This window comes from Chinchilla lanigera, unplaced genomic scaffold, assembly GCF_000276665.1.
Source record: "Chinchilla lanigera isolate Chin_1 unplaced genomic scaffold, ChiLan1.0 scaffold00018, whole genome shotgun sequence".
Classification (NCBI taxonomy): Eukaryota; Metazoa; Chordata; class Mammalia; order Rodentia; family Chinchillidae; genus Chinchilla; species Chinchilla lanigera.
Window position 1 is genome coordinate 27,288,737 of NW_004955419.1, and position 13,302 is coordinate 27,302,038.

The 13,302-nt window shown below is 48.6% G+C and overlaps 1 protein-coding gene and 1 pseudogene across 1 annotated transcript in view; both read left to right on the plus strand.

Moving 5' to 3' along the window:
• The window catches only part of Tbc1d2 (TBC1 domain family, member 2), a 46,695-nt gene that overhangs the window by 22,523 nt on the left and 10,870 nt on the right, over positions 1 to 13,302 (plus strand). Inside the window, exons 6-8 of the mRNA XM_005382827.2 lie at positions 6,663 to 7,058; positions 12,131 to 12,241; positions 13,048 to 13,226. Of these exons, the coding sequence (XP_005382884.1) occupies positions 6,663 to 7,058; positions 12,131 to 12,241; positions 13,048 to 13,226 (686 nt within the window). The remainder of the gene's footprint in view (positions 1 to 6,662; positions 7,059 to 12,130; positions 12,242 to 13,047; positions 13,227 to 13,302) is intronic.
• On the plus strand, positions 2,129 to 4,216 carry LOC102017663 (annotated as a pseudogene).

Below are 13,302 nucleotides of genomic sequence, written 5' to 3' on the forward strand. Positions count from 1 at the left end.
TTATATGTATTTTAAAGACCTCTGAGAATATATCTAGGATTACTGTTTGTTGTTTCTAAGTGGTAGTCTTATATTCATGTAGCCAAAAACATTTTTATAAGAAGCATGAATTTTTATTGCCAGAAAAAAGCAATATAGTTATTTGCATTTTTTTAAAAAAAGCATTCGTTCAGTGTGGATTTTTTGCATTCATTTTAATTTTTGGATACATTACTACATAGTGAGACCCTGTCTCAAAAAAAAAAATTATAATATTCATCTGTTTACTACATTTTTGGCAACAATCCCATTTAATATTGTGATTTTAAAATACATAACAGGGCCGAGGATGTGGCTCATGGTAGCATTTGCCTAGCATGTATAAAGTCCTGGGTTCAATCCCCAGGACCACTCAAATATACATATAATAAATATATATAAAAGCATTTTGGGTCTACATAGTGATATTAAATATATTCACATTGCTACAGCTGTCCAGAACATTTTCATCTTACAAGCTGAAACCTGAGCCCATTAGTAACTCCCCACTTGCTGTTCCCATTAACCCAACCCCCATAACCACCATTCTATTCTATATCTCTATGCAGTAGAAACTGATTTCCTCAAACAATACTAGTGGAATCATAGAGTATTTATCATTTTGTAGCTGGCTTACTTCACTTGTGTATATCACCCTTCAAGCCTCATCCATACTGTAACAAACGTCAGAATTTTTTCCCATTTTAAGGGTGAATACTATTTCCTTGTTTGCATATACCACATTTACTCGCTGACCCACCAGAGCACACATGAGTTGTTCCTGCTCTCGGGTATCTTGCGTAATGCTGCTATTTTCAAGGGTTATTTCTATTTTTGAAAGAAACATTTTACCACAGAATCGGTGAACCACACAGCATGGAGAAGTGATAGCCTCCTAGACCAGAAGCTGTGAGTCCTCTGTTGGAGCCCACTGTGTCCTTTAGTTCTCACCCCTCTCCTTTTTGAGGCTTCTTTCTCCTCCTGAGACAGCAAGGTGACTGGATCAGAAGGTCCTCACTGGCCAGGACCTCACTGGCCTCCAGGTTTCCTCCATCCCTGACGTATTTCCACTCCCGTCTTACAGGTCTGCCTGGGGCTCTCGCTCTCTCCCCTGGCTGTGTTTATTTGGTGTGTGGATTCTGGTCTCAGATTTTGAGAGCCAGGTTGGGAAAGGAGGAGACAACAGATGGAATGAAATGAGTTTTTGAGTCTAGTCCCCACTTGGGAGGAAATACGCCCAGCTAGGGTGATCCTAGAGCAAGTCTGAGCAGGGTGTCTCGTTTCACCAGGAAATCACCCACCGTAATCTCCAAATCTCAGCTGAACCAGAAAACCAGGCTGCTGGTCATGGTAGAGCCACTGGAATGTTAATCTGTCTCAGCAGAGCCCTGGGAAGGAAGCTGACTTCTTTCTGAACATTCTAGACATTCTGGTTTGGTGTGCAGTGACTGTCCCCACCCCACTCTCCTGCCACACCCAAGGGCTCCCAGAGCTCTGACCTGACTCTTGATTCTCATTTCTTCAGACCTTTGTCCCAGCTGTCTTCCAGCTTCCTTCAGATGGAGCTAGACCAGCTTTGACTGTCCTCATGCTTCACCGCTCTATTTAAACTGCTCTGCCATTTATCGTGTTCTGGTCTTCTGCCCACCTCCACCCCAGGCAAAAGTTATTGCCCTTTTCCAGCTCTGTACCCCTACAAATACCCTTGCTTTCCTGTCAACTGACAGGCTCTGAGGAGTTCCCCCAAAGAGCTGGGTCTTCAACTCACTTCCCCCATGGGGTAGGTTCATCAATGTCTCATCACAGAAAAAGAATTTCAGGACACCTCAGTGGGACGAATAGGCAGATTCATTAGGCAGTTAAAGAAGTACACACTCAGGGAGTATTTCACTTTTGAATGTTCCTTACTCATTGAGTAGCTGTCATCTCTCTCTTCTCCTTTTTCTCCACCTTCTTTTTTTTTTTTTTTTTTTTTTTTTTTTGTCTTTTTTTGAAACAGGGTCTCACTATGCAGTTCAGGCTGATCTTGAGCTCACTTTGCAGCCCAGGCTAGCCTTGAAGTCACAACGATCCTCCTGCCTCAGCCTCCCAAGTGCTGGGATTACAGGCATGCACCCCCACTCTCCACCTTCAAATAAACTGACTTCTTTTTTAATTTAAAGCCAGCTTCTTTAATTCTTTACTGACACTGGGTTTACAATTGCCGGGAACTGTGTTTTCCAGCAGAGCAGCAGCTTGTAGTACATGGATACAGATGGGAGTGAGAAAAGAGTGGGTGTAGCTAAGCAGAGAGGATTGGAGGAAAGCCCAGGCTTTGAGGAAATAAGTGAAGGCAACAGCAGAAAACAGCCACATTACAAGTACCAAGACTGCGCCTCCTTTAGGGATGTCAGAGTTGACTTCCAGAAGCTAATGATGGACTCTGGCAGGAGGAAAGATTGGCTGCATACAAGTGCTCATCCACAGAGCAGACGAGCAGACTACTTAATAGCTGCAGGGAAATACAAAGAGGCTATTTCTTGTCACAAAAAGGTGGCAGTGTATCTTTGTGAAGCCATGAAGCTGACACAACTTGAGCAGGCTCCTTGTCCCCGGAATTGCAGAGGGACAGCCACATGGAACAGCTCCTCCGCATCCAGGAGAGGTAGAAGAGGGCAAAGTGTGAGGAGCGACTCAAGGCCCAGCACAACACGGACAAGGGCACAGCTGCCCATCTCCAGGCATCTCACAAGCCCTCTACAGAGGACACGGAGAGCCAGGACCCCCTTCTTTCTCAGAAGCATAGCCCTTCCGCAGAGAAATTCAGGGAGTTTTGACAGAGGTCCAGACACACTGCTATATTTACTTCAGCAAAAGAGTGAGCCATGTACTGGAAGCAAAGACCTAAAAGATGACAGAAGGATTATAGAAGAGCAGGCAACCAAAATTGTGAAGAGACATGGAGTTCCTTATGGCTGAGAATGAAAGATTAAGGAAAGAAAATAAGCAAGTAAGAGCCGAAAAGGCTGGACTTCTGGAAGGTTCAGTAGAAAAGGAGCTGCATATGGATGCTGATTTTGTAGAAAAATCATAGTTTATGAGCTTGGCACCACATTCAGAAAAACCCTGCAGCCTCCTCAACCTGGCAGAAGTTTGCAACAAACAGTGGGAAAGCCAAAGATATTCCAGTACCCAACCTTCCTCCCTTGGATTTTGCATCTCCAGAACTTCCACTTATGGAGCTCACTGAGGACATTCTGAAAGGATTTATGAGTAATTAAAATGGAAGGGCAGTGGAGAGGTCAGACGAGGAAATAATTCAATACCGCACTTAATCCAGAAAAGAAAAAAAAAAGGGAAAACTGCACAAAAGGGCAGTCCCGGAATTGTCATCGTCTGGCTTCTGAGGGAGAGAGGTGTGGCTGGAGATGAGCAGTCGCTGTGAAGCGCACCATGGATCTGATTCTCTGGCACGGTTAATGATTCCAACCTGGCAGACGCCACTCAGAGGCTGGCTTTCTCCTGGTACAAACCAAATGGCTACCTGGAATAATATTTTCAAGCAACAAGTATTTTTTGTATCTTCAGGGTTTAAATGTATGAAAATGTTATATAATTAATTTATAACATCATAAATAGTAATGCAAAGCCTAAATAATATAGGCCTGAGAGCCTGCCTTGTACTTGAAATATACTCTCCATAATACATTGACTGTATGCATTGGTATGCACGTTTTCTTTAAGGAAGGCATGTAAGATGCAAACCTTTCTAGATGAAACTGTATGTGCCACACTTGCGCTACTCATAACATAATGATAACCTCAAGACTATCAGGAAAAATATTTAAATTTCTGTTTTACAAAGAAAGGAACCAAATTATGTTTTTTAAAAATTTACCAGTTTACATATCAGGGTGCATTTTAAATTCTGTTTGTCATATAACGCATCATTTGAAAATACCACGGAAGCAGCCTTTGTTTTTAATGATGCATGAGTGAAAGTAAAGCAGCTGGCAGTATTTGCTTGTCAGTAATAAAGTAATTGTGTTTAAAAAAAAAAAAAAAGTACACACTCAGAGAAAAGAGAAGGTGTGCTTCCAAGAAAGAGGCATACTATGGTCTGAGTTTGGGGAGATAAAATCCCTGATTACAAATGAGTTCCGTTCCAGGAGAATGTATGAAAGTCGGATTCGTTCTTAAGTCTGACAGAGTGAGTCTTATACACCTTTGACACAAATACACCCTGTACATTGCTTTGTGCTTCCTAGCAGGCCTCTCTGTATCACCACTGCTTTTCCTTTTGCTTATGGGCATTCTGGATGCTGACTGAGCACTGCACAATGTGCACTACCACACTCTACAGTAAGCGCACAGCAGCACAGCTGTGACAGTGTCTGACAGACGTGAGCTACTCCCACAATTTGTTCACGTCTACAAATGTGCGTAATTACAAGTTCTATTCATATCTGTGAAAGTTGGCAACTTACGTTGGGAACTTACTATATATAAGTGTTCTTGGAAGTATACTTTAAGATGGATCTTTGAACCCTTTGGATCTGTTTCTTCATTTTAAAGTCAGATTGGTGCCCGTTACCTTATCAGCTGGGTTACTTTATAAACTTCTAGGGAGTTTTTTGTTTGATTGAACCCAGGGCCTTTGTACTGAGCTACATTCTCAGCGCCCCCTCCTTTTAAATTTTGAGACAAGGTCTTCCGAAGTTGCTCAGGCTGAGCTTGAATTTGAAATCTTCCTGCCTCGGCTTCCCAGAGTGCTGGGATTAATAGCATGCACCTCTGTGCATGCAAATTCACTCATGAATTTACAGTATCTTTAAGGCCTTTGGGTGTGATGGTCCAGGAAGAAAAAAATAAACAAGCCTAGGGAAAAGCAGGAAGTAAAGATATGGAGCATAGAGATGGGTTCCTTTGGGTAACTTTGTGTCCCAAAGTTGCAGTTTTTAAAAGTACAACTTTAAAATTATGATTTCCTGTTTCTCTCTTCAGCGTATCTTTATTTCTTCTGTTCTAGCTCACCCTCTCTTATACTAAATTGTTCCATTGTTGTTCATCTTTGCTCCTACCACCCTCTGTGGTCCTGGGAGGTGAGAACGTGACTGTGTGGGCCCCAGCACCTAACAGGCCTGGCACTGAGTAGATGCTCAGTAGAGGTCGGATGAATGAATGGGCAGATGGATAGGAAAGAGCAGCAGAGAAGAAACAGTCGCTAGTGCCACAGTTTTTTGGTTTTTCTCCGGTACCGGGAACCGAACTCATAACCTTGCGCTTGCCAGGCAGGCGCTTTTGCCACTGAGCTAAATCCCCAGCCCCTAGTGCCACAGTTTTGAAGACTCATTCTAATGTGAGGTTGTTCACTTCTCAAAGCCCTTTCCTTTGGCAGTTCTCTTCCAAAACAGAATTCTTAGCAAATAATACTGTCCAGCTGATACATTTATTTAAATACAGTGCTTTGGCATGGGGACAGCTACTGTGCTTCTAAAGTGCTTTTCCAAATGAGGCTGTCAGGGAGATAGCAACATGGCCTAAAAGGCCCTATCTACCATGCGGACTTGGCTGCGGGGCTGCCTGGGTTTCTGGTATTCTGATCCTGGCCCAGAGTGATTCACTTTTCAGCTTTGAGCAAGACAGGCCTAAGCCCTGAGGAGCTTCGAGGGTTAGGAATAGGGAGCCCAGCGGACCTGGACTTTCCATGTGATCAGTTGCCTTTGCCCAGGGGTAAATTGAGGCACTTACTTGCACCAGTCTCCTAGGCATTGTTTGGCAAGCTGAGGGAGGTAGGCACAAAGACTGAATGAGGCTCTGTGTGGCTTTGCGTGAGGTTTGCGAATGTATTTCCTCTCTAATAATCTCAGCCTGATTGGAAGTGACTGGATGCTATATTAAGCAGGATTTTGAGGCTTCAATTTGGCATTACAGGAAAGAATATCATGGTTAATTAGTAATATCTGCCACAGAGAGAGAACGAGGAGTATCTACGTGTCACAAAGCTGCTACCGCAGGTCTTGTAACTGACTAAGCTCAGGCTTTGGAGTCTGGATGACTTGGGACTGAATTGCACTCTCTTCTCCTGGACATCAGTTTGTTTATCCTTGAAATGGACTTGTGTAATTCAGGGTATGGCTTCAGTACTATAACAAAGATGCCTCAAAGTACTTCGGCTTAACAGAAGTTTCTTCCTGTCTCTCGTGTTGTAGAAAACAGAGGTAGATGAGTTACTCTGTGCTGGAGGGGGGGCGGGGAAGCTGTTCTGCCATCTTCATGTGTCACTTGTGGGTCTAAGGTGGCTGCTCTTATTCTTGCCACTTCTCAGCCAGAAGGAAAAGGAACTGGACCGGGGGAGCCTGTGTCCAGTGTTTCACAGGTAACCCAGAAGCTGCCCACATCACTGCTCATTTGCTATTTAAGCAGAATAGTCACTTGACTACCCCCATGTGTGACTTGCTGGGAAGGTGAGTTTTTAGTTGGAAAGCCCTGTGCCTACCTGGCACTCTGATGGGCAGAGAAGGGGGCAATGAGTATTGGCATGAGATGCTCAAGGTCCTGCTGGGCATGTCTTGGGGTCAGTAGGCCTGGTGGCAGCATGTGAGCACCTCTGGTACCTGACAGGCCTTCCCCAAGCTCACAGGTGGCTTCCTCTCCTTGCCCAGGAGCTGGTGCAGATCCTGCACAAGGCGCTGGAGGCTGCCCAGCAGGAGAAGAGGGCGTCCAGTGCATACCTGGCTGCAGCTGAGGACAAGGACCGGCTGGAGCTGGTGCGGCACCAGGTGCGGCAGATCGCGGAGCTGGGCCAGAGAGTGGAGGCCCTGGAGCAGGAGCGAGAGAGCTTAGCACACTCAGTCAGCCTGCGCGAGCGGGAGGTGCAGGAGCTTCAGGAACACGTGCAGCTGCTCATGGACAAGAACCAAGCCAAGCAGCAGGTCATCTGCAAGCTCTCTGAGAAGGTCACCCAGGACTTCACACAGCCCCCTGATGAGCCCCGCTTGCCTCCCAACCCTGCTGACAGGGACCTCCTAAGCCAGCAGGAGAGGATGGAGCACCTGAAGGTAAGGCTTCCCCATTCCCAGAATGCTATCTCAGTGCTAATGCTTTTCTAGATGGAGCAAGGGTCTCCCTCCATCTGAACAGTCATACTGGAAAGAGGTACATTTGGAAAAATTGCCCTTCGCTCCCTCACTGTCTTCACCATTTCATGACATCCTGGGCTGCTGAAAAGTCCAAGTGTCTCTAACTTATCAAATTAGAGTTGAAAGCGCCTAGGACGCGCAAAGTCTGGGGTCTGGCCTGAACAGCCTGCTTTAGTGCCATTCCGACGCCCCCGAAACCCTGAGGTGTGCCAGCGTTCCTGCACATAATACAGGTAACCTGCTAGCTATGGCTTGCTTGTGATAATGGCAATGATCTCTGTGCCATTCATGGAATTGGTAGGATGTTCACTGTGGGCTAGACACTTTGCATGATCTTACTTCATCCTTGCACCAGCCCTAGGAGGCAGTCACTTGTAAGCTACCCACTTTGCAGAAGGTAATATTGAGGCTAAGCAAAATAAAGCTGGCCTGGCCTGCTTGGACGTGGGGCACTAGGGCTGGGCTAGAATTCGTATCTGCTCATATGTCTGTCTGTTCTGCTGCCTCTCAGGGGCTCTGCCTCTCCTGTGGTAGCTCTTGCTGTGCCCTGCCTCAGCCTTCCTGCTCTGTCCGTGTTTCTCACCCTAGGCTGCTCCACCCTCAGGGACCCATTGAGGCACAGGGAGCAGGAACTTTAATTGAGGTGTAATACCTGCCAAGGCCTGCAGCCTCTCTAGAAGACTGTGAGGGAACACCCAGCCACAGGGAAGCCCAAGCCTGGGGGTCGGTGCTCACAATTCCCACTGTCCCTAAAGGCAGCCATGCAGAGCGAGAGCCAGTCTTGTCCAGCAAAAGAGGCAACGGGAATGCAGAACAGCAGCCAGGCCATTATGGGAGGCCCTGCCTCCTCTAGCTACGTGGCCTTGTGCAAGTTCTCCCGCCTCTCTGTCAAGTAGCCTAACCAGTCCTGCTTGGAAGAGTTTTTAGGAGAATACAGGAAGAGAACCTGAAACCCAGATTCCCTTTCCTATTGCAAAAACTGAAAAATAATACAAAACAAACTAGTTCTGCAGTTGCTTATTAGTCTAAATCGAGAGTCTTCTGGTATAGAACAAAGTCAAAGCTTCCACGTGCAGATGCGCTCGACAGTTGGGAAGCTGCAGTCCTGCAGTCGGTGGGATGCTTCCTTCTGCCCTGCCCGAGCCCCAGTCTTCATTGGAGCGGCACAGAGGCCAGAAAGTAGACGAGACTGCCTGAGAGCTGTTCGTCACTGTGGACTTCGCTAGGAGCCTCAGTATGTCCTGAACTCATATTTTTGGGTTTTATTTTAGCAGCGAGCCCAGCTGGAAGGAGGCTTTGCAAGCGTGATTCACATTGATGTGATCCTTATATTTTAGATCATCCTCCAGTGTCTTGTGCTTTAAAGAGTCACATGTAGCAGATAATTCTTAAAATTTAGCTTTTAGACGATCCATCAAGTAAACATCCATCATCCTTAAGTGTGGCCGTAGAGAGCTTCAAGTTTCCTGCTTGCCCTGTTTTTGAGACTCTCAGTTTATGGCCATACCAACCCTGAATGTGCCTGATTGTGTCTGCTTGCGGAAGCTAAGCGGGGTCGGGCCTGGTTAGTACTTGGATGGGAGATTCATTTTAAAAAGAGAATCATTGATCTCTTGAGTGTGAGAGCCAGAAAAACCAGAAGCCTAGTGTGCCCCTCCTTTTCCGCAATAAACTGGTCCAGAGTCAGCACAGCATGAGACAAGCTAGCAGAAGCCCTAGGTCTCCTCACACAAGCAACGGCCCTTGCCCACAGGCACTTTCTAAGGGGAGTCCCTGATCCTAGGCAGTGCTACAGCTCCCTGCTTTCAGGCTCTTTTTTCCACCCTTTGTCCCCTTTGCTGTGCTCGAGGCTGTCGTGTGGCTTTTCTCTGCTCTGAGGTTTCTGTTTTTCCTCCCTACAGTTCTGAGCCAAGGAGAACACTCCAGGTAGGGCAACAAGCTGAATGGGAGGGTGCTGCTGTGTCACTGCCCTCTCTCCACTGCTGCTCCAAGGGTGCTCACACCACCCTGTCACAGCACATTGGTGCCTCCTCTAGAACTGGAAGCAGGCACTTCATATGACAGAAGCCTTGGAAATGCCCATTACAGGCCTGGATGGAATGGTAACACTTCTAGGCTAGGATGGGAGGGTAGCAAAGAGGCAGGAGCCAGTGTGTTGTGGAGCAGTGGGCAGCGTTTGCTGGCCCTCACTCTGGGCTGACCAACCTGGGTTTGGGTCCTGGCTCCCCAAGCCCCACCCCGCACCAGCTGCAGAACGGAGGACCTTCCCTTCTCAGTGCTTGTTTCCTCAACTGTAAAATGGGAATGATAGCACCTTAATACTGATCCCGGGGATGGTGGGCCTGGCACAGAGTGGGTACTCAGGGACTGAAAGATCCTTTCCTCCTTGGCATTCACTGCTTGTCCTGGACATTTGGCAAGAATCCATATCGTTAGCAGTGGGAGAGTGTTCTGCGGACAAGGAGGAGCAGGTGGGTCCCAGCAACCCTTTTGCATTGTCCTCACCCTCTGCTGGGTGCCATATGAGCCTTTTGCACGTATGAGCTCACCAGTCCTCCCAGGAGACCCTTGAGGTGGTACTGCTGAGTCCCCAGATGAGGGGACAGGGCATGGGAAAATTAAATGTGTCCAGGGTCTCAGTGGTGAGGATGGGTCATGCAAGTGGTTGTGGCCCTGCCATCCTTGTCCCTAACCTCTACCGGCAGCAATGCTGGCGCACGGCCAGTGCCCATGTCTTTAAAGCCCTGTTATTATACTGCCTGCCAGGTCAGCTGCATGCATTAGCTGGAAGACTGAAGAGGACCTCCTTGGGAGGTGGGGACTAGAGTTTGGGTTCTGGTGGCTTCCAGTGGGAGGGAGCTCAGAGAGTGACCAGGCAGGAATTGCAGTCGCCGGGGTGCAATTGTCGAACCCAGAGACTTGGGCCTGGTCACACTCTGCCTTGTCCAGGCTGCAAGGTCTCTGGCAAGTTCCTTTCCCTGTAGGGTCCCTGAGGCATCCTCTGTACTCCCAAGGGTGACAAACATTTCTTATAGGGGTGCTGGGAGGCTCACTGTGTCAGTGGCAAAGGGGGCCATATGGGGAGACATTCTGAAAAGTCAGACACGTGAGTTGGGCGTGGTCCTGGGAAATCCTGCATTCCCGGGAGATCGGTCCCTGCACCACCAGCAGCAGGTGTCCCAGGACCTCACCGCTCCCTGCCACATAAGGATAAGGAAGTGGGAGTCAAAGCGGGAGCAGACAGCTTTGCCCAGAGGAGTGGCTGCACTCACCAGCAACGTTTCTGAGAGACAGGGGGCCTGGATCCTCATCTGGTAGAGGAGGGTGGGGCTGGGGAGGTGGATGACAAGCTCCAGGCCAGGAGAGAGCAGAGAGTGAGCACAGCAGTGCACAGCCTTTCAGCCCAGGCACACGGGTACTGAGAGCTGGCAGTAGCCAGGTGGGAGACGCCATGGGAAGCCCATCAGAGTTATGAGGCCACATGAGGGAGTCAGCCTGAGGTTTCATTTCCAGCAACGGGAACCCAAAGACAGAGGCCCGCTGTGTGTGAGCCGTCTGGGCAAAGGGCAGCAGTCTCAGATATAAATTAGATCCTCCAGGAGGGCCTTGAAGGTCCACCCAGGCCAAGACCACCTGGGGGCCAGGCACATGCGGCTGCCTCTGATGAAGTGTCATGGGCTGCAAGTGATGTTTTTCCTGCCCGGGCATACAGGGCCTGTCTCAGCTCAGCACCTCCTACACCTCCCCAACCCAGGGCATTTCCTGAGCAGGAAAAGGAGGGGTTGGGTGTCAGTAGAAAACACCCTGCCTCTGTAGGCCTGACTGTTTGGATGGTTTCTGGGACGTCCTTCCCAGCAGAATAAAGGTGGTGACCCATGGCCATAAGCTCAAGTGCTTGTGTGACCCTTTCCAAGGTTTGTCAAGCCTCTTATGCGCTCCTGCGGCAGGTTCTGCCTACCTGCATGGACAGTGCACACATGGGGAACTGTGGGCTCAGAACTGTTGATTACAGCAGTACTCAGAATCAAAGACCAACTGAAAACACCAGTGCTCAAGTTTTAAAAGCAAAAAGGATTTAAGTAAGTTATCATAAATTCACCCAATAGAAGAGTCATCAGGCATTAAAAATGATCATTGGGGCTGGTCAAGTGACACATGCCTGCGACCTCAGCTACTTGAGAGGCCGATGCAAGAAGACTGCAAGTTCAAGGCCAGCCTGGGCAGCTTAGCAAACCCTGTCCCTTGCAAGAAAAAAAAGGGGTTGGATGGGTAGTTCAGTAGTATGCTTAGCATGCTCGAGGTCCTGGGTTTAATCCCCAGCACCAGAATAAACAATCATTAGGAAACTTGCTTAGCAATATAAAACTATTTGCAAAGTAACACTTTGCCAAAAATTTCCACAGCATGATTTCAAATACCTGATAAAATATCTTCTTTTAAAAAAGATACTACTTGAGCACTTGCTGTGATTGGTCCTACACATGTGTTAGACTGCCTCATCTATAGTCCACGTGCCTAGTGGAGTAGCTGGTATTTGCCACTTTTACAGATAAGGAGACAAAGAGTCAGAGTAGTTTTGGGATCTGCCTGAAGCTGCTGGGCCAGGATGTCAGAGCCAGGATCTGAACTCCAGGTGTAGCACTCTTTATCAAGTATGTTAGGAACAAGAATAGAGGGGGCTATGGGTGATTTTTTTTCCCAGATTTCCTTTTTTTTTGGAGACAGAGTCTCTCTACATAGTCCACACTATCTTTGAACTCACTATGTAGCTTAGACTGGCTTTGAACTCACAGTAATCCTCCTGCCTCAGCTTTCCAAGTGCTAGGTTTATAGATATGTGTGTCCATACCCCACTCTAGACTTCCTTTTCTATGTCATTATTGGGAATTTCTCAAGAAAGAAAGCTTTGGTAGCTCATTTAAGGGTGTTTCCCTCAAGAGCAGGAAGATGTCTGTGGTACAGCTCCTGACATGCTTTGCTGTCTTCTTCAGGATGACATGGAAGCATACCAGACGCAGAATCGCTTCCTCAACTCCGAGATCCACCAGGTTACCAAGATCTGGAGGAAGGTGGCCGAGAAGGAGAAGGCCCTGCTGATGAAGGTGCTAGTGGGAGCTGGTGACCATCTCTGGGCCCGCCCCTCCCAGTCCCATGACACCTACCAGCCCCCTCTCCTTACCCAGCTGCTCTTCCACCAAGTCCCTCAGGAGCAGAGTTGTATCAGCTTCCCCGGGCCCTGTTCAGCAGTGCTTACGACCGGCTGTGGGGAAGGCATATCAAGACCAATAAGCTTGGTTGCTGCCTCCAGGAGTGCACAGCGGGTAGCTGGTCCAGGAGGAGGTGGAGCTGGGGCCCAGAACTTTGACTGCTGTAGGCAGACTTTCACTGTCCCCATCTCGAGAGACAGAAAGAAAGGCGCTGTGTGAGCAGTTTCGTGACTTGCCTGGGCCGGGAGAGGAGGGTAATGTCTGGGGTGTCCCAGGCCAGGGGAGAGGGTGCAAGACAGTGGAGTGGAAGGGCTGGGGTGTGTTGGAGAAACAAGAAGTGCCCATGTGACTGATCATCACCAGAGTCCAGAGGCAGACTCCGTATTACCCCCGTTTTACAAATGAAGAAGCTAAGGCACAGAGAGGTTAAGTAACTTGGCATAGGCTACACAGCTAGCAAGGATAAACCAGGATGGGAACTACAGGCTGTGCAGAGCCTGTGCTCCCTTCTCTCCCCTCCTGTCTTTTGAACTTTGATCTCCTACTACCCACTTTGCTTTAAGCCACTGGATTCTGGGCCACTCTCCTTTCCGCTGAATGCAGATCTAGGGGAGGGGCGGGAGAAGAGAGCTGCAAGGGCTGTACTGCCATCCAGGCCTCAGGCCTTGGTGGCCTGACCAGCCCACCCTGCCCCCTTGCAGTGTGCCTACCTCCAAGCCAGGAACTGCCAGGTGGAAAGCAAGTACCTGGCTGGGCTGCGGAGGCTGCAGGAGGCCAAGGCCGGGGAGTGCTCCGAGCTGCTGCGGCAGTTGATCCAGGAGGCGCTGCAGTGGGAAGCCGGTGCAGCCTCAGCAGACAGTGTGGAGCTGAGCCCCATCAGGTGAGCGTGGCTACATCACCCAGGGTCCCCGCTGCCCTTCCTGCCAACTGTGCATGGGGCTTCCAACAGATGAGTG